Here is a 22367-nt window from a genome sequence, read left to right as displayed (position 1 = left end):
AAGTCATATATGAAGTGAACCTGTATTGAACGTAAGCGTATTAGCATTTTCTAAGAAAGTCTAACGCAAAATTAAGCAGTATTTAAGGTCACATAATCCCCGCGTTCAACAAAGGTTACTGCAATCGATAGCAATTGATTTTCGACACTGACAGCCAATGAAAACCATCCTTTTTGAAAACGACAGGCTTTCCTTGGCTATCAGTGAGGCAAATCCATCGCAATGAACACGACTTCTGATTTTACGTAACAAAGAAACAAGGTATTATCTTCCCTGCAACGTCAGTTAAAAATAGAGGGATAGCTCGGTTCGATTCCTTGCGTTTCTTCTCAATGATTTAGCGCTCAATTCAATCACTAAGGAAAATACAAAAGAAAATTCCAGCAGTCGCGTCTAAATCAGTTTTACTTTTTGATTGGTTTTCAGTAATATCTGGATTCTTTGATATATCAATGTTTTCCCATTCAATAAAGACGATATTATGGATCTACATTTCTTCTTTTGAATAGTCTTTCTTTGGGAAAAATTAAATAGCAAAAACTGTAGTTAACGAAAATTTTTTATAAAAAAAATATTCACCAAAAATATAAAATATATTCACCAAAAAATTGAACCAATATAAAATCAAAAATTAAACATAAATTTCATCTATATAAAAAAGGCATCACGAGTATCCAGATGTTGACTTACTTGACTTGGAACTATAAAACACTTGTTACTTTTTAGATTAGGAGCACGCCGATGACTTGGCCAGAGTCCGCCTTTCACTAACTGACCGACCTTGGAAAAAATCCCTTCAGAAAAATCAGAGGTAATAGGCGCCATCATAGATTTTATGGCAGCCGGATACAGATATTTTTTAAATACCCTGCATCGACAAAAAATATTTTGCTATATGAGCCCCCATATCTCAAGCCTGATGATGCTGCATGGCGGGGATTGTGACAGCTCCTGTATCTGCTGCTGCAGATGCGGCTGACAAGAAGACCCTCAACTTAGCGAGACGGATTCCGGGCTTTTGACCTTTGGTTCTGGATATGCACCAACGCATGAATAGGTTTTACAAAAGAAACAAAAAAATAAAATAAAAAGATAGCAAGTGTCCTCTGAGATGAGATTTTGGCAGCATTTAAAGGCATTCCTTGTAAAGGTCACCAGATGCCTTTTTTTGTGATAAGCCTTGCTTAAATAAAAAAAATTCAGGCCTTGTATTTTATTTTTAGAGAGATCTGCTTAAGGCATGAAAAGAAATGAATTAAAAAAGGTTGAAAATCGGATTATAAAATATTCCACATTGTCTCAGATAAAATTTTAAAGTGAACTAGTATGAGATCGTCAAAATATCGCAAGCAAGAAAATAAATATCTCTGCCAAAATTTTGATTTAGAAAAGTTTATTATAATTATTTACATGATGCAGTTTTTAATTAATTAAGAAGAATGAATGAAGGAATTAAGAAGAAGACCAATGATTCAAAAAGAAATCAAGAAGAAAGAATTTAGTCCATGACTACAGCAAATTGTTTTCTTCTTCTTCCTTTGGGTGTTTTGGTTATCAAACAGCTCGTGGTAACGAACTATAAGTAAGGAGCGACCCTGCTCAATAGTAACTGAAACTCTAAAAAACGGAATTTTGATACCAATATATACTTCAAAAGTATCGAATTTTTATGCTGATTTTAAATATATAAGTTTCATGAAGTTTTGTTCTACCCATCGAAAGTTACGAGCCTAAGAAAATTTGCCTTGTTTTCAAAAAAGAGGAAAACACCCCCTAAAAGGCATATAATTTTGATGAAAATCACACCATCAGTTTCAGCGTATCAGAGAACCTTATTGTAGACTTTTTAGGTTCCTATCTGCACAAATGTGGATTTTTGCACTTTTTGACAGTAGAAAGATACACGGATGCGTGTTTATTTGTTTTTTTCCCCACGGGTGATCGCATCGACCCAGTGGTCCTAGAATTTTGCAAGAGGGCCCATTCGAACGGAAATTAAAAGTTTTAGTGTCATTTTTAAGTGACCATAAAATTGGAGGGCAACTAGGCCCCTCCCATGCTCATTTTCTTCCCAAAGTCACCGGATCAAAATTTCAGTTAACCATCTTGTTCAGCATTGTCGAAATATGAGGACGACTTAATTTCACACAGTCCTCGGGGGAAGGGCTGCAAGTTATGAACTTTGCCCATTGTTTACATATAGCCTAGTACTGGTTATTGGAAATTATACAGACGTTTTCATGGGGGATTTTTATGGGGGGTCAGGGGGAGAAGGTTACGTGGGAGGATCTTTCCATGGAGGAATTTTTCGCGTGGGAAGAGAATTCCCATGAAGGGAGCGCTTGATTTCCCAGCATTATTTAAAAAACAATCAGAAATTAAATAAAAAAAAAGTTTTTTTCAACTGAAAGTAAGGAGTAACATTAAAACTTAAAACGAACAGAAATTATTGCGTAAATGAGGGCGTTTGTCCCCTCGTCAGTTCCTTGCTCTTGACGCTAAAAGTATTTTCAGTACTTTTAAAGGAGCTATTTATTCTAATTAAACGGCCTTTGTGATTCAAGGGTCATTCTTAAAGAATTGGAATAAAATTTGAACTGTAGCGTAAAGAGTGAGTTATTGACGATGGGGCGAACCTCGTCATATTGAGTATATGAGGATATTCACCGTCAATACCTTGCTCTTTACGCTAAATTTCGAATTTAGTAAAATAATGGCTAATATAAGAAATAATTTCTTTGTATTATTTTCCGGCCAATCTTAGCATTTAATTTTACCTTAAGCAGCTTTATAACTATGATTTTTATGTGATAATAAACCAAAGATATTGTATTTGTTCGGTTTGTGTTTGTTATTAAATAAAAATAAGTTTTTTCCACCTGAAAGTAAGGAATAACATTAAAACTTCAAACGAACATAAATTACTACGTATATATATTAAACATCTTTTCTTTCATTAATTTCAGTCATTTGAGAATTGCTCAACTTGTGACTCTCACTTTCACAAAAATAGTTTGGACCTCTTTGGTCGTTTTGTTACTATGCTTTACAAAATTCGCTCCGTAACTATCGCTAATTTAAGTTACGTGGGAGAATCTTTCCATGAAGATCTCTTTTGGGGGATGGGATTTTCCGTGGAGGGGGATTTCCCGATATTATCTAAAAACGATCAGCAATTCAATAAAAAACAAGTTTTTTTCAACTGAGAGTAAGAAGCAACATTAAACGTCAAAACGAACAGAAAATATCAGAACAGTTCGTGGTGACGAACTGTAGTAAGAAGTGACCCGACTCAATAGTAACCGAAACTCCAAGAAACGGAATTTTGCACTGATATTTATATCAAAAAAATTGCATTTTAATGCTGATTTTAAATATATAAGTTTCATCAAGTTTAGTCTTACCAATCAAAAATTACGAGTTTGAGAAAATGTGCCTTATTTTAGAAAATAGGGGGAAACACCCCCTAAAAGTAATACAATCTTGACGAAAATCACACCATCAAAATCAGCGTATCAGTGAACCCTATTGTAGATTTTTCAAGCTCCTATCTACAAAAATGTGGAATTTCGCATGTTTTGCCAGGAGACAGATCACGGCTTATTTGTTTGTTTGTTTGTTTGTTTTTTTTCCCAGGGGTGATCGTATCGACTCAGTGGTCCTAGAATGTTGCGAGAGGGCTCATTCTAACGGAAATTAAAAGTTCTAATTCCCTTTTTAAGTGACCGAAAAACTGGAGGTCACCTAGGCCCCCTCCCGCGCTCATTTTTTCCCGAAGTCATCGGATCGAAATTCTGAGATAGCCATTTTGTTCATCATAGTCGAAAAACCTAATAACTATGTCTTTGGGGACGACTTATTCCCCCATAGTCCCCATGGGAGGGACTATAAGTTACAAACTTTGACCGTTGTTTACATATACTAATGGCTATTTAAATGTACAGACGTTTTCAGGGGAATTTTTTGGGTTTATTTTTTTTTCGGGGGGGGGGAGAAGTTGAGGGGGGGTTACGTGGGAGGATCTTTCCATGGAGGAATTCTTCATGGGGGAAGAGAATTTCAGTGAAGGGGGTGCAGGACATTCTAGCATTTTTTACAAAAATGAAAAAATATATATGAAAAGTTTTTTTTCAAATGAAAGTAAGGAGCAGCATTAAAACTTTAAACGAACAGAAATTATTACGCATATGAGGGTTTCACCTCCTCGTAATACCTCACTCTTTACGCTAAAATATTTTTAGTAATTTCTACTATTTATTCTACGGCCTTTGTGATTAAGGGGTCATTCTTAAGGAATTGGGACAAAATTCAAGTTTTAGTGTAAAGAGCGAGGTATTGACGAGGGGTTTAACCCCCTCATATACGCAATAAAAACATGCTATAATAGAAGTTCGTTACGTAAGTTAATTCGTAAATTACGTATATTTTTTGCTAATGAAAACGTTCGTAAAAAATCAAAAGTTCTAGTTGCTTTTTTAAGTAATCAAAATATTGGAGGGCATCTAGGTCTCCTCCCCCGCTGCTTTTTTTCTCAAAATCGTTCGATTAAAACTATGAGAAAGCCATTTAGCAAAAAAAAAAAATAATGTGCAAATTTCGTTTTCATTATTTATGTGCGGAGAGCAAAATCAAAACTTGCATTAATTCAAAAACGTTCAGAAATTAAATAAAAGCACATGTTTTGTCCTGTGGTGGCGCAGTGGATTTGACCTTAGCTTGGTAATACGGGACCCAGAGATCGAATTACGCTGCAGGAATGCACTGCAGGGCCGACGCAGAGACCTTAGTAGTCAAGAAGCGTCGTTAATTCTTAAATAATAATAATAAAGAACATGTTTTTTTTAACTGAAAGTAAGGAGCGACATTAAAACTTAAAACGAACATATATTACTCCGTATATGGAAGGGGCTTTTCCTCCTTAACCCCCGGCTCTTTACGCTAAGGTTTTGTACTGCTTTAAAAAGTAAAGTCAAGAGAAAGAGTCAAACTTCACAATGTCGAACTTCAAACTTCAAGAGTCAAACTTCACATTTTTAGAAGGATTTGATTTTGTGAAGAGTTTCATGGTACCATTTTGGGTCTCATTCAATGTATATTGGTATGTGCCCAGAAATAACTTAACATTAATGATTTTTGATTATTTGTTCTCGCCTTCGGCTTAACGAAGATAATAGCAACAAGTCTATCCCCTAAAATGCTTATAATGCATAAAAGGGGCTAATAGTATACACCGATCTTTACTCTGTTATAAATTGGTTATAAATATAAATCGGAAATAACCCCTCCTACAGAAAATACCACCTCCTGCGGAAAATACCCTCCCCCCAGAAAATAGCCCCCTCCCCAGGAAATACCCTTGGCAAAAACATCCCCAGAAATTACATATCCCCGAGGAAAATTCCTCCTAGGAAATACCCCCTCCCCAAAAAATACCCCCGCAGAAAATAACCCTCCAGTGAATACCCCCCCCCCTATGGGAAATAAGGCTTCGAAATTTGAGAATTTAATAAGCTTTGTTTTTTTCCGTAAGGGGGAGGAATTTTGGTACTCGTGTGTTACACGCCACTATCTCTAGTTTACGCTGTGTTAAAACTCGAGAACAAGCCGGTTTCTCAATTAGTTTCTTTCAGCTTAGCGCGAGACAAGACAAAGACAACTGACAGAATAGATGGGAAATATAGAAATTTGGGCTACATTTTTAAATAAGAGGAGCTTGAAGTATTTGGACCGTTTGAAGTCTGAAAACAATTCTTACTTCATAATATGCAGAATAATTGTACCTAACACATGTTGCATCCAGGCCCACTATATCTTACCCCCCTCCCCCTGATGTGCAAATATACAGCCGAAATTTGTTTTCACTCAGAGAGTCGGATTTCCCGTTATTATTCAAAAATGATCAGAAATTAAGTAAATAAAAAAATAAGTTTTTTCAACTGAAAGTAAGGAGCAATATCAAAACTTAAAAGGAACAGAAATCATTACGTCTTATGAAAGGAGCCGTCCCTTCCACAAGACATTGCTCTTTACGCTATTTTTTTTTACTTTTTGTCCCAATTCTTTAAAAAACGATTCCTGAAAGACAATGGCCGTTTAATTAGAATAATAAGCTTTGTTTTAAAATTCTATAAAAACAAATCTATAAAAATATATTTTTCATCTATTCTGTCACTTGTCTGTCTTGTCTCGCGCTAAGCTGAAAGAAACTAACGAAGAAACCGGGGGGGGGAGTATTTTCAGCGGGGGGTATTTCGCGGGGGAGGGGTAAACGCCGGCCACCCTACCGGCATGGAAAAGGTTCTCGTCCTATCTAATCTTGAATGTTCTTTTCCTTTGTTTTTTCGTTTTCCAACAGCTTTTCTTTATCTTAAATTTTATTTCCAAACGATAGTTTTTTTTTTTTTTTAACACTGAAAACGGCTTAGAAAAGGTCTGCTGAAATTTTCTTCGTTTAGTTCTTACAAATAGGCTTAAAATTATCTTTGTTGGTTATAGCTTTTTGTTTTCTCCATTTTGTATATTTTCTTTGTTTTAAAAAACAATTATAATAACAAATAATATATGTAAACAATGGGCAAAGTTCTTAACATGTAGCTTACCAGGGGATGGTAGTGGATTAAATCGTCCTCAAAGACAAAGTTATTAGATATTTTGACTATCCTGAACAAAATGACTGTCTCAAAATTTTGATCCGGTGACTTTGAGAAAAATGAGCGTGGGAGGGGGCCTAGTTGCCCTCCAATTTTTTTTGTCTTTTAAAAAGGGCACTGGAACTTTTAATGTCCGTTCGAATGCGCCTTCTCGCGAATTATAGGACCACTGGGTTGATACGGTCACTCTTGGAAAAAAAAAGAACACGCATCCGTGATCTTTCTTCTGGCGAAGAATACAAAAATCCATATTTGTGCAGATAGGAGCTCGAAACCTCTACAGCAGGGTTCTCTGATACGCTGAATCTGATGGTGTAACTCTTATTAAAGGTTCCATGACTTTTAGGGGTGTTCCCCTTTTTTCGAAAATAAGGTAAACTTTCTCAGGCTCGTAACTTTTGATGGGTAGGACTAAACTTGATGAAACTTGTATATTTAAAATCAGTCTAAAATTCCGATTTTTTATGCATTGATTGGTATCAAAATTCTTTTTTTTTTAGTTTCGTTACTATTGAGCCGGGTCGCTCTACTTACAGTTCGCTACCACGAACTGTTTTATTATCATTGCATTCGAGGCGAAAGTTTTGTATGCTATTTTCTGTCCTCTAACGGTTTTACTATAGCAACAAAAAAGCAGAAATTTTGGTATCGCTTTATAGCCGAAATTTAATAAAACTTCACCTATCGAATTAAATTTTAGAAATTTTGTGTACAGGATGCTCAAGATCCTAAATGTATTTAAACTAAGTAAAAAAATTGTTGAAAAGGAGAATATTCTGATTTTTTAAGCAAGTCGTATCTTTTCTCAGAGAAAGTCTAACCCCGTGTTCAACAAAGCTTATTTCCATTAATTGCTATAACCTATTGAAAACGCAAGTATGCTCGATTTAGCACTGGGAATATAAAAATGAACTTATATCAAAATCAAATGATAAAAAAAGGAAATCTTTCCAACTTATAAGGCCTTTGGAACTAACCAAACATATTGTTATCTAATACTGAAAGATGAACATATCAATAATTATTCAATCTGTCAAAGAACGAACTGAAGCTTCTTGAGCTATAAAACATGATAAAGTAATAATTAATTGAATCAGGTTTCAATAAGGGCTTTTGAATGCAATTCTAGAATAAAAATTTTGATGAATCCGAGACTAATGATTCCCGTGACGTAAGTATCTTGTTATTTTGGTGCATTCACAGCTTCGGGCTTGTGGCGAAATAGCTTGTTTCAGACGGAATATATGCCTAATTAAAGCCATAGAAAAAGATCTAGAATAATTAGATTCTGTTAACCCAAAGGTGTAATAAATTGTTGCAGTTGACACATTGTACTCTGTCGAGTCATTCTATGTTCTTGTTTCATATTTCAATGACGTAATGATAGTTATGAGACTTGGTCACCAGTATAATAGTCAAATGCACAAGATCGAAGTTCCTTCCGGCATACTTCTAAATTATAAAAAAAGTTTTAAATTCAATTGCCTTTCACCAGGTAGACTATGCAAAGAGTACCCAGGTTAGGGGGGGGGGAGTAATTTTTGAAGTACAGTTTAAAAAGTAAGTTCTTGAAACGAGAGGTTTTCTTTTATTTTTTCCTTTTCTCATTTAAATTCATGTAGTGTCGAGAGCAAAGAGTTCTTTGGATACGCTTAGAAATCTTATGGTAGCCCTATTAAAATTATGCATACCCTGTGTAAGAAGCCTTTCTAACAACAAAGCGAAATTTGGTAGATCTGAACCCCGAGCTCATGTTTCTGATGAGCAAAAATTAGAAATTTTAATTTGAGTCTATTAAGGAAAGAGGAACATTCATAAAGAAGATCAGTTTCTGGGGTACTTGTATGATAAACCCCCCAATGCTCAAGTTGTTCATTCATTGATGCATTATAGAACCGATTTTTTCGTTAGTTTATTTTAGCTTAGCATGAGGCAAGACAAAGAGAAGTGACAGAATAGATGGAAAATATATAATTGGGCTATATATTTGCACATTAGGGGGGGGGGTATGGGTAAAGTACTTGGACAGTGTGAAGTTGGAAAACAATTCTTACTACCTAATATGCAGATTGATTATACCTAACACATTAGGTATGCAGATCCACTATACTTTACCCCCCCTCCCCTAATGTGAAATATATAGCCCAAATTTGTTTCTAATACATTATATTTTTATCTTACTTTGTTATATTTCGTTAGGATTGAGCGTCAGAGAAACATATTCGAAGAATATTAGGTAGGGGGTATATCATACAAGTACTGTTTCTGGTTTTATTCTTATTCATGGTGGAGGAAAGTGAAGAATTTTTCACTCTGAGCAAATCGACTGTTGTTTTTTGCAACATAGGTTGTTCGGCTGTTTTTGAAGATGGAGATATATTCCAGTACGTCGTGGCTGCAGTGGTAGCTGCAACCTAGTAAAGGACGAACCTCGGCTAATAATAACCCGAAACTGATTATTTTGAAACCGAATCGGATCGGAATAAAAAATACACCATTGACATCTCATTTACCGCACTATCGGGACCTGGCGTCTTACCATTTTTTAATCCTTTAACTACTGTCACTAATTCTTCGTCACAAAATAAATCTTCCTTTACATCCAAAGTGTCACACACTTTTTCATTCTTCTTTTTATTTTCCCCCTCTAGCTCTATCACATTATTTGGTATTACTTTGGAATCGCCCTGACCGAAAACCAAATACATGGAACTTACAGTCCCCTGAACTAACAGTTACAAATCATCATTTGCAGCGTTTTCGCTAACTGAGCATCACAAATTTAGAGTCGATTAACAATTTTACCAATAAAATACACACTTTTTAATATCATAAGGGTTAGCATTTATATTTTTAATCTTAGAATTGTTTCTTTATTTGTAACTACCTTGTAAATCTACCAAGGATTGTCACGAGCTCTAGATATGGCTTAAACCTGTCTTTGGTGCGTATGGCAAATTTTATGTTTGATTGAATGAACTGAAAAAAGAAGAAAAATAAGAAAGAAAGTAGTTCAACTTGATCATGTCATTTCGTGATCTAATAATAGAGAAGATAAATTTCTCTTTCGAGGAATGGTAGCCAATAATAATTTACGAAATGGGTGTCAACGGTTATACCTTAGAACAAGTATTGCGATTTAATAGAGCATGAAAACATACGTTAATAATGCTTCTCATGGGCAAGATAGCTTCTCATAAAGATAGCTTCTCCATGAGAAGCTTCTCATGGGCAAGATAGGAGTTTTCATAACTGTATATTGGTATCTAAGCTGTGATCAAAAACAAATCAGACAAAGGAAATCGACATATATCATTCTCCCCTCTCAGACATAATGCTTTCAAAATTGCACTTACAATTTCGTGATGTGTAAAAAACTTATATTGAGACGAACAATCTTATTCGGACACGAGACCCTATTCAGTTACAAAATGGTTTGCTCAGTATGAAATCGAACTTTTTTGCGTTGTGGGTTGAATTTTTTTACTTTTTTAGTTCTCTGACTTTTTTTTACTCTTGAAAGATGAAGCATAGCTAGTCTAATATGCCGTAACCTTGTGAGAATTTTAATACAGGGTAGCGGTTATTATCCCAACTAAGCTGTGAAAGGTAATAAGACCTATAAAGTAATTTACTGCGACTATATGAATAATAAATATGCTCCTTTGCTGGAGACTTGGGGCTTTGATGTATTCAGGCTAAAGGTGCAGATGGCTCTCCACAACAATGTTCATCCACCCTGTCCCTCTCCAAATGTCGTTCTATTTTGATGATCTTAGAAATCTTTCGCGGTATTAAAGTGAAACTTTCAAAAATTCATCAGCCGTTCATATGGAGAAGAAGGAAAATATTTTCAGACTCATACCTATTCTAAATCCTATTCTTTATTGTTATAAAGACTTGAATTTTCTATTTCTTAAATTGGAAACAAGTTCTAGTGTGGCTTAAAATTCTGAAATGATCATAAGAATTGCTGTATCGAAACCTTTAGCCGAAGAAAAAGTCTAAAAGCCACAACATATTAAGCTAATATCTTCAATAATTTTCAATGTGATTTAGGACTTAAGGCCAGGTTATAGACTAGTGAGGACATTTAGGCTATATGCCTGTGAATTTTTTTTTATTGGCTTTACTGGGCATTGTGAGTCAACTGCTGGTGAGAAATAGGCACAAAAATGGACTGGTTTTACCCAAAATTCAGTAAACTTTCGTATATAGGCTATGGCTATAACTGGTATTATCAGAGATGGGAGGGAGTTAGAACCCAATTTCGAAATTGTGTAGCAATTTAACACAATTTGAAAATCGTGTTACACAAATTGTGTTCCACACATTTGATAAAAGTATTGAATGTGGATACAGATTGTTTCAACACAGACTGTATATTTCTTCTTCGTTTTTTCTATCTAGTTTCTGTCCTACGCGTCTACGTAGCCTACCTTATAATTTTTTCGGATAAAGTGGAGACACATTTCGATTTTTTGTGTTTATTGTGATAGTTTTGCTCTTTCATTTTCGCCAGTGGTTGGTATCGCTAAATTCTGCAATTTGTTGGAAGATTTCTTATCGGAACTGAACACTAAAATAAAAAAAACTTAATTTGGTGTTCAGAGTCGTGCTCAGTATAACTCCCCCCCCTCATTCTGAGATATAGCGCTAGGCTATGTTATAATTTTTTTTCAAGTTGGTGTTATTTGGTGTGGTGAATCAGCTGTCGACCAGAAATAAATAAGTCTAAATTCAAACAGATTTAGCTCGAGTGGCTGCTCACTTAATGGAACATCCCTCCTCTAATAGTCTCATGCAGCCATAGGCTATACAAAGAAAATAACCAAAAAAGTACGGGATTCTCACTTTAAAATATGCACCAAGCATCGATGAATCATATTTCCTTGTTTATTCGGCGTCCTAGCCGAGTGGATTGGTGCGCTGTATTTAAGATTCTTTGTCCGAGAGGGCAAGGGTTCGGAATCCTAGTTACCCAATTATTTGGTTTTGGAGGAGGGTCAGTGGCGTGACTCTGTAAGCTCAGTCGGGGTCAACCCAAGCTCTAAATGGGTACCTGGAGAAATCTGGGGAAGGTAAACAGGAAGGGTGTGCAAAAGCACATGATGGCTGGCCCTCATCCCCCCATTGCACTTCCTGGCTGAAGGGCGTTGATTCGGAGGTCAGCACAGTCGGTTCGGACCTTAAGGGTCTAGTGCCGCATCCTTTACCTTTTTTTGTCTTGTTTATTCCCCATTTTATCTATTTCTGAATTAGTTTTCATACTTGTAGGTTATATAAAAACACTCGAGAATTTGTGACGCGCTCGTAAGACCAAAACTAGACAAGCAACTTCTTTAACCAGACAACACTTTGGCTTGCTAGGCAAACATGGGTGTCTCATTCCGTGAACAATATTTGTGAATTGTTTTTTTTTGGGATTGAAGGGCAAAAAAGGTAGCTAGCTTAGGCAACATATCCAATATACTGCGCTCTGGGAGGTCCCTCATCCATAATTCTTTGTGTTAGTTTTCAAAATATTGTTACTAATGTTTTCATCATATTTTTTTTTTTATTAGCATCATCCAAACTTCACTTTTCGAGCGTTTATAACATCCCCGATTGAGTTTTCATCAATTATTACTTTACTTCTCTCTACGTAGCCTAACACTAGATAAGACCAGGCTCTGGTGTATTTTTGGGTTGTTTTCCAAAGGCCTTGACGTATTTTTGCTCCCCTTCTGGCAATACTGATCTGCGGTCAAGAGATGCTTTCGAATGTATGTCTGGCTTTAGCTGGACTGGTTTAAACATGTGCAAGGCTAGACATACAGGTTTAGGCATGGAAGTCTTGCTGAATGTAAATGTGAATGCCGCTTTCTAGACTCGAAAAGGCTGATCGTAGTACTGATCTTATTGGGTAAGACTCTTTATATTTGCGATTATCGTCAGCGGCGTTTTGTCTTGATAAACTACGTTTTCCCCTCAATGAATGTCGGTTTTGTCAAGTACGTACACGATCAACTCAAATCCGGGATAATAGTAACAACCGATGAGAAATCTTTCTCATTGAAGTTAGTCCACGTTGATCGAAGGTCTTCTGGCGCTAAATTTTGATTGCCAAATCCACAATTAGATTGCTAAAACTTGATTCTATTTAGCAATCCAACCGTGGATTTGATTTCGTTTTGTTAGTGCGGCAATCATATTCTCGCTTCGGCTGTGAAACCGACAGCCTTCTATCTGATAAAAACTTCTAATTTTATAAGATAGTTGAAAAAAATGTTAACATAATAGCATGGACGAATACATGTGTTTTGGAATGCATGGTATTCTATGAAGAAGAGTAGCACTTATCCTTAGAAAGATGGGTCGAGCCACGTTTTCACACTTGTGAGCTCTAGGTAAACCCGTCACTGAGCCCTGAAATTCATATAAATTTACGTAAAGTCTGTTTCATTGAGCCAAATAGCACTAATTTTTCTTACAGTTGGCAAATCCTTTGGCTGGTAAATTCAACTAAAAGCTAGATTAAAATGCTAAATCTGTTCAAACTTTTAGTTGTCATTTTGCTAATTTTCCACCCGATCGTAATACACTGAGAATGGTTAGCTTACAATTATTGATAGCTAACACTTCTGTTTCAACGAGAAAATTGCTCGCAAACGTCATTAGTAAACAATTGGACGATGGAAAACCCTTTATTTACTACTGGAAGTTAGATGAGTCAACGGTAATTAAAATTAAGAATCCGGGTAGTCAAGAGAAAATATCTTCAAATATATTTTGATTCGAGTCAAATTTCACTTTGGCATCTGATTCTATGCCGTTCATTGAAAAAAGATGGTCTTTCTATAGGCGAGTTCGTACTTATCGGTTATATAATAGACACTCGGGAAGTGAAGTTCGATTAATGCTAATGAAATGAAACGAAATATGATGGATATTTAATAGTTTAGAAACAAATTTAGGCTATATATTTGCACATTAGGGGGGGGGCTGGGGTAAAGCATAGCATATATTAAATGCGTAAACTAACCATTACTGTATTTAATATATGCTATGCTTTACCCCACCCCACCCCTAATGTGCAAATATATAGCCCAAACTTTTGATAAAGCTAATGAAATAAAACAAATATGATGAAAATATAATACTTTATTAGGAAAATTGTAAAATTACAACTTAGAATTATGTACCCATCACTAGTCGAAGCAAACTAACCGGTTATTATCCCATCTAATCTTTGCCATCCAAATGATCGACAGAATAAAGAAGTTAAATAACCAGTTTATTGTGTCGAAACTTTGTAGTATTTATTATATAACCGATAAGTACGGGAGGGTTTACGATGCTTTATTTTAATATAAATCAATTCCTATCTCCCCATCTCCACCCTCAGCTAGAGTAAAATATCAAGTAAACTAATTATAAGTTTACGAATGTGATTATAAATTTGCTGAAAATTTTTAGTAACAAGAAATCAGTGCAAAATCCCATTTATCGTTGAATGGGATTTTTGATTAGTATTTACTTAACGTAATTATTTTTTCAAATAACACTTACCATAAAATAAAAGAACTTGTCTTTAGTGATCCGGTTTTCATCTTTTTCATGCATGGGAAAGTATTTTCTGGTAACATTGCTACGGTTAAAATGTGCTAATTTGCCTTCTTTTAGACAGATAATTTGGAACGTGAAAGAATCTAAAATGTGAAAATGAAACAGAATGCTTATCTCAATAATTTTCTTTTTTTAAGAATGCGCCATTATCTCCTCCTTGTTGCTGTAGCAACCGTTGCGACTGTTTCAACTGCTCCTGCTGATGAGGCTGAAGATGACCGTCAAACCACTATGATGAAGAAAGACCTTGTTGAAACAACGACTCAGATGATGAAAAAGTCATTAGAGCAGCAAAGACAAAAAACCTCGTCAGTCAATGATGGTGGAAGACTTCTTTCATTACCTAACGCCGAATCTTGCAAAAATAGTAAGTTTATATTTATATGGATCAAAATTATTAAAGTGACCGTCGAATAAGTAAGCAATTAGTGATGCCACTAATGTTGAGTAAATACACTAGCCACCACTATTGGTATATTAGATGTAAGCCACCACTATTGGCTTAGTAGGTGTAAGCTACCCATAGAACGGTAAGCTGTTGAAGTATATAAGTAAAACTAGTTTTCTTAATTCCAATTTTGGACAGCTAAAAAAAACGCTATATCAACTGCCTACAAATAGGCTTTCCTGCTATTGAACTAAGAACAGTTATAGGCTTCTCAATTGTCAATACGAGGCCTTGGTATAGCTTAAAACTGCCGCTGACTACCAAACTAGGCTGTTGGATCGGAGTAGCGGCTCACAAACGCGGATACGACCAAGGCTAAATTATACTCGGGGGTGGAACTTTCTTAAACCCCAATATAGTCGCTCATTGGCATCCTCTCTGCCGAAAGATGCCAAACTAAAACTAAGAATTCAACACTCCTTTGCATGTCCAACCTTTTTACAACCCCTTAAGAATGTTTTTTTTACTTGCCCAACCAAGATGGTGAATGGAGAAAGAAGAGTCTATTGCATGAAGTTTAGTTCGTTCACAATTCGGTTTGAACTCGAGGGAAAAGGTGGTACCTGCTTTTTGAAAAAAAAAACAACAACAACACTGAATTACGGTTATATAGCCAAGCTATAGGTGCCTCTGTTATGCAACTATTGATAGTCTGTCACGTAACCTAAGATTTTTAAAGTTCTGTCAAGTTTAAAAGGAGTTTTTATATGGATCTAGAAATAAATGTCTAGATTTATCTGGATAAAAATTGAGTGTCCAACAAGAGCCATCAGCGAGATTTTTTGCATAGTCCTAGGTAATTGCCAACCTGTGGCGAATCATACTTGGAGAATGTTTAAGACTGAATATTTGAAAAATCGCTGTATTTGAAACTGCACGTTCGCTTGGAAAAATGTTACTAAGAGGCTTATCCTCTTGATGCGGTGTATTATATGGTGTATAAAACGTAAAGTTAATGTCAGGAAAAAGACTAGTTCCATAATGGGTATTTTTCTGTGCTAGTCACTAAAAACTATGATGAAAAAATTTGGAACAGGGGGGGGGGAGTGAAATCCAAATCGTGATTAGGAAACTCTGGAAACCTGAAAGATGTGTTTTGTAACGTAAACTTAGTGATAATACCACTTCAAGTGTGTTTTCAATGGTTTGTCCTCTAAGTTATTTCGATAACTATGTACTTTAAAATACCTCTCAAGCTGTTTAGAATCTGGAATTTGAACCGTCCTAGCCGAGTGGTTGACGCTCTGGATTTTAAATCGTGAGAACAGGGGTTCAAATCCCGGTGTCGCTGGTTATTGGTTTGCAACTGGGGTTAATTTACATCGATTTTTAGGCATTTTGAAATATCTTTCAACCTACCCGGAGTGCAGTTCATGGAATGCACTTGGAGATTCAGTTGCATTGGCAAATTTGTCATCGTCATGTCAATGTTTGGTTTATGCTCTAGTGTACTTCGACATCAAAGTACCTCGGAACGCCTTTCAAACTTTCCTGAATATACCTCCTGGAATGCACACTGAGATTCAGTTTGGATTGTCAAATTTCTTATCGTTATGTGATGGTTGGTTTATTCTCTAGGATACTTCGATATCAAGCTACTTTAAAACTCCTTTCAAGCTACCCGGAATGTAGTTCTTGGAATGTACACGGGGATTCAGTTGCATTGACAAATTTGTCATCGTCATGTCTTTGTTTGATTTATCCTCTAGTGTACTTCGACATCAAAGTACCTCGGAATGCCTTTCAAAGTTTCCTGAATGTATCTCCTGGAATGCACACTGAGATTCAGTTTGGATTTTTAAATTTCTTATCGTTATTTGATCTTTGGGTTATTCTCTAGGATACTTCGATATCAAGGTACTTTAAAACTCCTTTCAAGCTGTCTGGAATGTAGTTCCTGGTGTGCACACGGAGATTCAGTTTAAATCGTCAAATTTGTTATCGCCATATCATGTTTGGATTATCAAAAATTGTCAAAAAAAGTAGATGAACGCGGAAATTCGGAGAATACCGTCAAAATCCTGAAATACTTATTTATCAGCTGGAATTTAAGGAGAAGATTTTCTCAAGCATTATCGATTAGTGCATATTACATACAATAAATCATGTTGTGTGCAATTCAGTCCATTGTTAGTGAAGGGCGTCGTCCATGGGACACCCTAGAAACCCTAGAGGCCGTAGTAGGGCTAATTTCATAACCAAGGACCTAGAAGATCTTGTAATCTGAGACGTATCGAATTCTCTCTCTGCCTGTCTAATTTAAGTTGATGTGTGTAAGTTGTAGTACATTGATTCAATAAAGCGAGAATGCCATAGATTCACCAAATAACGCTCTCAAATCTGGTCTCGATATAATTTTTTTTTTATAGAACACATTCTATATATGTAGATAGACCTTAGCAAGAGAAAAAGAAATAAAATCTCAACATATCTCATCATGCACATTCGACTTACAGCCTTCGAGTTTTTTTTTTATGGCGGAATGGTTTTTATAGCTTACTATTTTTTGTATCAATATTTTTATACCATTTTAATTTCAACAGATTTATTGGGACTTTAACCCTCACCAGATTTAGGATTAAATTTACAACCATTTCCACTACCTACCTACGACGCATAATTATAGAGGTCCCCTTTAAATTGCAGGCATTCCTTATTTCGCAAATTTATCCAAGCAACCTATTATGTGCCCTCCCCCCCCTAAAGAAAATCATGGATCCGCCCCTTCTCACAGGTCCCAAAATAACATCTAATCCCAATCTAATCCTTCAATCATAGCTGGAGTCTAGCAATATATATTATGAGTTCACATTGACTAATCCTGATCTCATAGTTGGAGTCTAGCCCCACTCATAGTTGGAGTCTAGCAATATATATAATGAGACCCCATTGACTAATCCCGATAAAATGAGCAAACGCAGAAATACAAAGAAAAATTATTTTGTTCAATAACCTGTGAGACAATCAAAAAAATGAAAAGACGAAACTCACTGTTGCTTTTTCACTGTTACTTAGAAAGAATTTCTTCTCTTTTATTTTCCGTTTTTCAAGGTTTGTCTTTTAAATTGTACTGAGGATTTTGATTTTCACTTTTATTCTTTTTATTTGTACTGAAGATAGCTGAGCTGATCCCGATATATTTGAATTTTCCTTCTTTTTTTTCACTAACTGATAAACCGCCTTGTCTTTCTTTATTGTTCAACGTTTTGGATTATTGCCTTGTAATATAAGATTTTTAAATAATTCACAAAATCATAGCCTATATGTATATTTCAATCAGAACCCTGTTCTAATAGAGAAAATGCTACCGTGAGCTTAAATATCGAAATTGTCTTGCCAATTTCTTGTCAATTTTGTCTTGCCAAAGGCACCTCTGTAAGAAATGTTTCCCATGTGATGCACGATACACGATACTGTAAACTGTTACAAAACAAATAGTGTTTAAGTACAAAGAACATGAAAACAGTAACATTATTTGCCCTCCAGGGCCCATCTTAATTCTATTGATTCTTGAAAAAAAAACATTTTGGTTGTTTCAAAATTGAGAAGTCTTTAAGACAGTGCTACATTTTCGTCAGTGTTGCCACATTAAACTGTGAAAACATATAAGCAAATATAAAAATTTAAACATTAACAATCTGTTGATTACTACACCTTTAAAGGGAAGCAGCTCCTGCTTCAGCATTTAGTGCCTTGTGTTTTTAGCTTACTCTGTGCTGATTTTTACTCCATGTTTTCTATTTTGATTTGATTCCCCATACGATCAAAAACTACGTAGCAATATTTAAGTCTTCTTCAATAAAAAATAGATTCTAAATTTTTCTAGTTATTTAAAATGTATAATAAGGTCGTGTAAATATAATAAAATGTTATAAGGTCGTGTAAATTTTCATTTTACCAATCAAACAATTAAGTTTTATTTTAACTGTCCTGGTTACTTCAACCTGGTTACCTGGTGCCGTAAAGATGGACTGGTCTGTAAAATAATTTCAAGTCTGTAGGAAGTCATTGGGAGGTGGCAACAATGGAAGATTTGAGCAAGGCGAAATGGTGAAAGAGCATATGTTTGTGTGTTGGCCCCTTGTGCCCCTCCTGTTGGCTCCTTGCAACAGAAATGATACTGGTAGTAATGTTGCCTAATTTTTATTATTTATAAAAAGTGATTTTCTCGAAATTCTTTAGAAAAATGTATTATAAAATATAAAATTAGTGTTAGCTAATTTGCAGACATTAGGACCAAAATAGTGATTTGAGAAGTAAGATATTGTGAATTGAGAAGTAAGATATTGTGATAAAGACACATGAATGGGAAAAAGTTTCTTATTTGAAATGGGATAACCAATGCAAAATAAAAGTAATTTAAACCATCAACCACAAAATAAAGAAGGTAAGTTTTTGTTGTTGTTAATATTGAAAAAGTATAATTCTCTTTCTTCTTTTTTATAGGGCCGAAACATTTCGAATTGAATGGCCACTGGTATTTCTTAAGTAGCAATACGACTGAGCACAAAGATGCAAAAAATGATTGGCTAGATTCGAGAAATCTTTGCAGAAAATACTGTATGGATGCAGTTAGTATTGAAACAGAAGAGGAAAATGAAATTGTATTCAATCTAGTTAAAAAGGGTGAGTAAAGTAAAAACTAAATTTTTCCTGTGTCATCATATGTGCAATACAATACCTAAACTGTAATATAGTAATATTATAGTAATATATTATAGAGAAATTATATTATTTATATATAATTTATTAATGTTATTATTAATTATAATTATATAATTAATTAATTATAATTAATATTAATAATTATGATTATAATTATTATAATTATTTATTAATATGTTATTTATATATATTATTAGATATAATATATAATAGTAAACTATAATATAGTAGTCAGGTACGCTCACTGCTACGTTATGGCTAAGGCTGCTACCATGATATTTCCAAAATACTGACATGGCTCTGCACTGTTTTGGCCTCAGGAGACTTTTTCCTGTGATCAGCAGTTTAAAGTTATAATAGTACTAAGAAGTAAAAGCTAAAATGATCATAAATGTTTGCTCCACTAGTGGTGGTTTCCATTTACGCTTTTCCTGAGAGATTTCTAAGCAAACGTGAAAAAATTCTGTTATCGGTTGTGCGTGGCTGTTGCTTAGAGAGTTGTGGTTTTAGCTAAATTTCTGAGTAAATTAAAAAAAAAATCTTGTGCTTGATCAAGCGGAAATGGGTACTTTTACTATTTGTCAATTCTAAACAACATTTATGAATAGCATATCTTTCGGTTCAATTTTACTTATTGAGGTATCTTAATATTTTTTTTCTCTTGAAGAATAGAGTAACTATTTTCTCTTTATTTTATTTTGTTTTTTTCTCTGATGATTGACGGATAAAATTCTAAACGAACGGAAAATCCGAACGAACGAAACGGAGAATGGAGAGAATTTGATTTTTTTTATATTGATGCATGAAAAGATAATGTAACATATTTTATTATTCCTTTTCTTACAGACACAAAACCACAAACTACTAAAAACATGAATAGAAATAAGTACTAATTTAAGCAGGGCATTTAAACGACGTTAAAAAAAAAAAAAAAAAAAAAAAAAAAAAAAAAAAAAAAAAAAAAAATACAATAAGTAGTTACTTTTGAAAAAAAAATTATATAATGAGTACAATAGATTTTGACATGATTTTTTGGATGACCAAGGGGCTTTTTAGTTGCTTTTTCTTATGAACAAATTTTGTGTTCTTTTTCTGGTATATTCACTTATTCATTTTTTACAGAACGACTGCCTTATATTTGGACATCTGGTCGTCTTTGTAACTTCAAAGGTTGTGAAGATCGCGAAGACTTGCGTCCTCTTGAAGTACTCGGTTGGTTTTGGTCTGCCTCTGGAGTGAAAGTTTCTCCAACCAATAAGAAACCTGAAGGCTGGGAGAACCAACCATGGAGTCAAACAGGTCACTTTAAACGCCCTCAACCTGATAATGCTGAATTTGAAATAAATGAAACAACAGAAGCTTGTCTAGCAGTTCTCAACAATGTTTACAAGGTATATGAAAACTGTTCTTGTCAGTACTTTAATTATTTTTCTATTGTACTTTGAGCTAACCCAAAAGCGTGAAATTTTTGTAGAATATTTTTCGGATCATAAGAGTAGTTACAAAGGTACGAAATTAAAAAGAAAAAAAAATAGAAGATTAACGTCATGATTAAAATGCCAATTGAATATAATTTTTCGTGTGTTAAAATTTATATTCAAGCTCCTAATGATTTGACTCGTAGAACAAGTGAGTCGAGCTCTATTGTAGTGGATAAAGTAGGCTCTAAAACTCTGCAGACTACAGTTCAAGCCTACCTGTCATAAGGCTTTCTGTCCCCAGGACTTCGTTTTCAGGCTCAGAATAACAGGAGCGTCATAACAGGAGTTTTGACTGAGCGTGATGTAGAGACTAATACGGGGTCAGAATTCATTTTGAATAAATGCTTTATTCTGGGAAGCCTAGGAACTAATTTTTTTAAATAGCATGACATGAAATAGTACTCAACAACCACTAAAGCAGTATCAAAAGGTTTTTACCAGGTTTGTGTTGAGCTCCAAGATCTGTTTCTCGTTATGTGGTGCTGGGTATCAACCCATATTGAAGCTCAATGCCTGAAATCAAAGCAAAGGAATCACAACCCTGGGGTAAAAATAACCAAGAAACTGACAAAATTCGTGCTCCTTGTGTCTCTGTACCTCAATGAGTTGTTATTTGTTGCATTAGTAGTACGCCATGCAACCATGGATGTTTGTTTTACCATTTTTGTTTATCATTTACACTTTTTTTATATTTTAGGACGGTATTGCCTGGCACGACATCGGATGTTACCACACAAAAGCTGTTCTTTGTGAAGACAATGACCAATTATTGAAATATATCGCGGCAACTAATCGGGGGATTATTTTGTAGAAAAAACATCTGTTATTGTTGTTTGACTGTAAAATTGTATGACAGTGCACCAGAAACCGGTACGGTGACATTTCCCAGTGAGCAGTCTGTGTATTTACCTGAAGTGTATAATAGCTCATTACTTACAAATAATTCAAAATTATTCTTTACTTTTTGAATAAATCGATTAAAAATATTCACACATAGCAATAATTATTTTTAAATAGGCCTTGCGTCCCATGCTATTGATATTTAATGGAAATTATTTCACAAAAGGAGAAGAAATGAAGCAGGAAAGAAAGAGAAACAGAAAAAGAGCTCCATGTTATTATCGTTTATTTGTAAGCTCATCGTACAAAACAGAAATCAGGAGCAAAAAAAAAGAATGTTGGAAAAGCGCAAAAATAAACCATAAAAACAGATGAAAAGAAACCATGGCAGCGACTTTTCCAGTGATAATTCTGCTTATTGACCTAAAGTTTCCAATAGTTGGTAGAATAGTATAGAGAGGAAAAAAAGGAATGGTAGAAAACGCAAAAAATGCACTAAATCAGAAAAAATAAACCATGGCAGCGACTTTACAGTGAGAACACAGCTTATTGACCTGAAGTTTAAAATAGTTGATTATTAACACATGATTCACAGTTATTTTTTCTTTCTAAGAAAATCAATTTAAACAAGTTTACTCAGTATAGCAATTATTAGCTAATAAAATTCATGTCCCA

At 34.8% G+C, this 22367-nt stretch overlaps 1 protein-coding gene across 1 annotated transcript; it reads left to right on the top strand.

Annotated features, from left to right (window-relative positions):
- Positions 1–731: 731 nt before the first annotated feature.
- Positions 732–21838, top strand: LOC136031838 (uncharacterized). The gene is made up of 5 exons (XM_065711674.1): positions 732–811; positions 14396–14625; positions 19153–19332; positions 20494–20762; positions 21550–21838. The coding sequence occupies exons 2-5, from the start codon at positions 14397–14399 to the stop codon at positions 21661–21663; spliced, it is 792 nt and encodes a 263-aa protein (XP_065567746.1). The 5' UTR covers positions 732–811; position 14396; the 3' UTR covers positions 21664–21838.
- Positions 21839–22367: the final 529 nt, after the last annotated feature.

The sequence above is a fragment of the Artemia franciscana genome, chromosome 10, assembly GCF_032884065.1.
Source record: "Artemia franciscana chromosome 10, ASM3288406v1, whole genome shotgun sequence".
NCBI classification, from domain to species: domain Eukaryota; kingdom Metazoa; phylum Arthropoda; class Branchiopoda; order Anostraca; family Artemiidae; genus Artemia; species Artemia franciscana.
This window is presented reverse-complemented; position numbering and strand designations above follow the sequence as displayed.

Coding starts and splice junctions, on each gene's coding strand:
- LOC136031838 (XM_065711674.1), top strand. CDS start 14,397: ATGCGCCATTATCTCCTCCTTGTTGCTGTAGCAACCGTTGCGACTGTT. Junction 14,626..19,152: donor CGCCGAATCTTGCAAAAATA/GTAAGTTTATAT, acceptor TCTTTTTTATAG/GGCCGAAACATTTCGAATTG. Junction 20,763..21,549: donor TTCTCAACAATGTTTACAAG/GTATATGAAAAC, acceptor TTTATATTTTAG/GACGGTATTGCCTGGCACGA.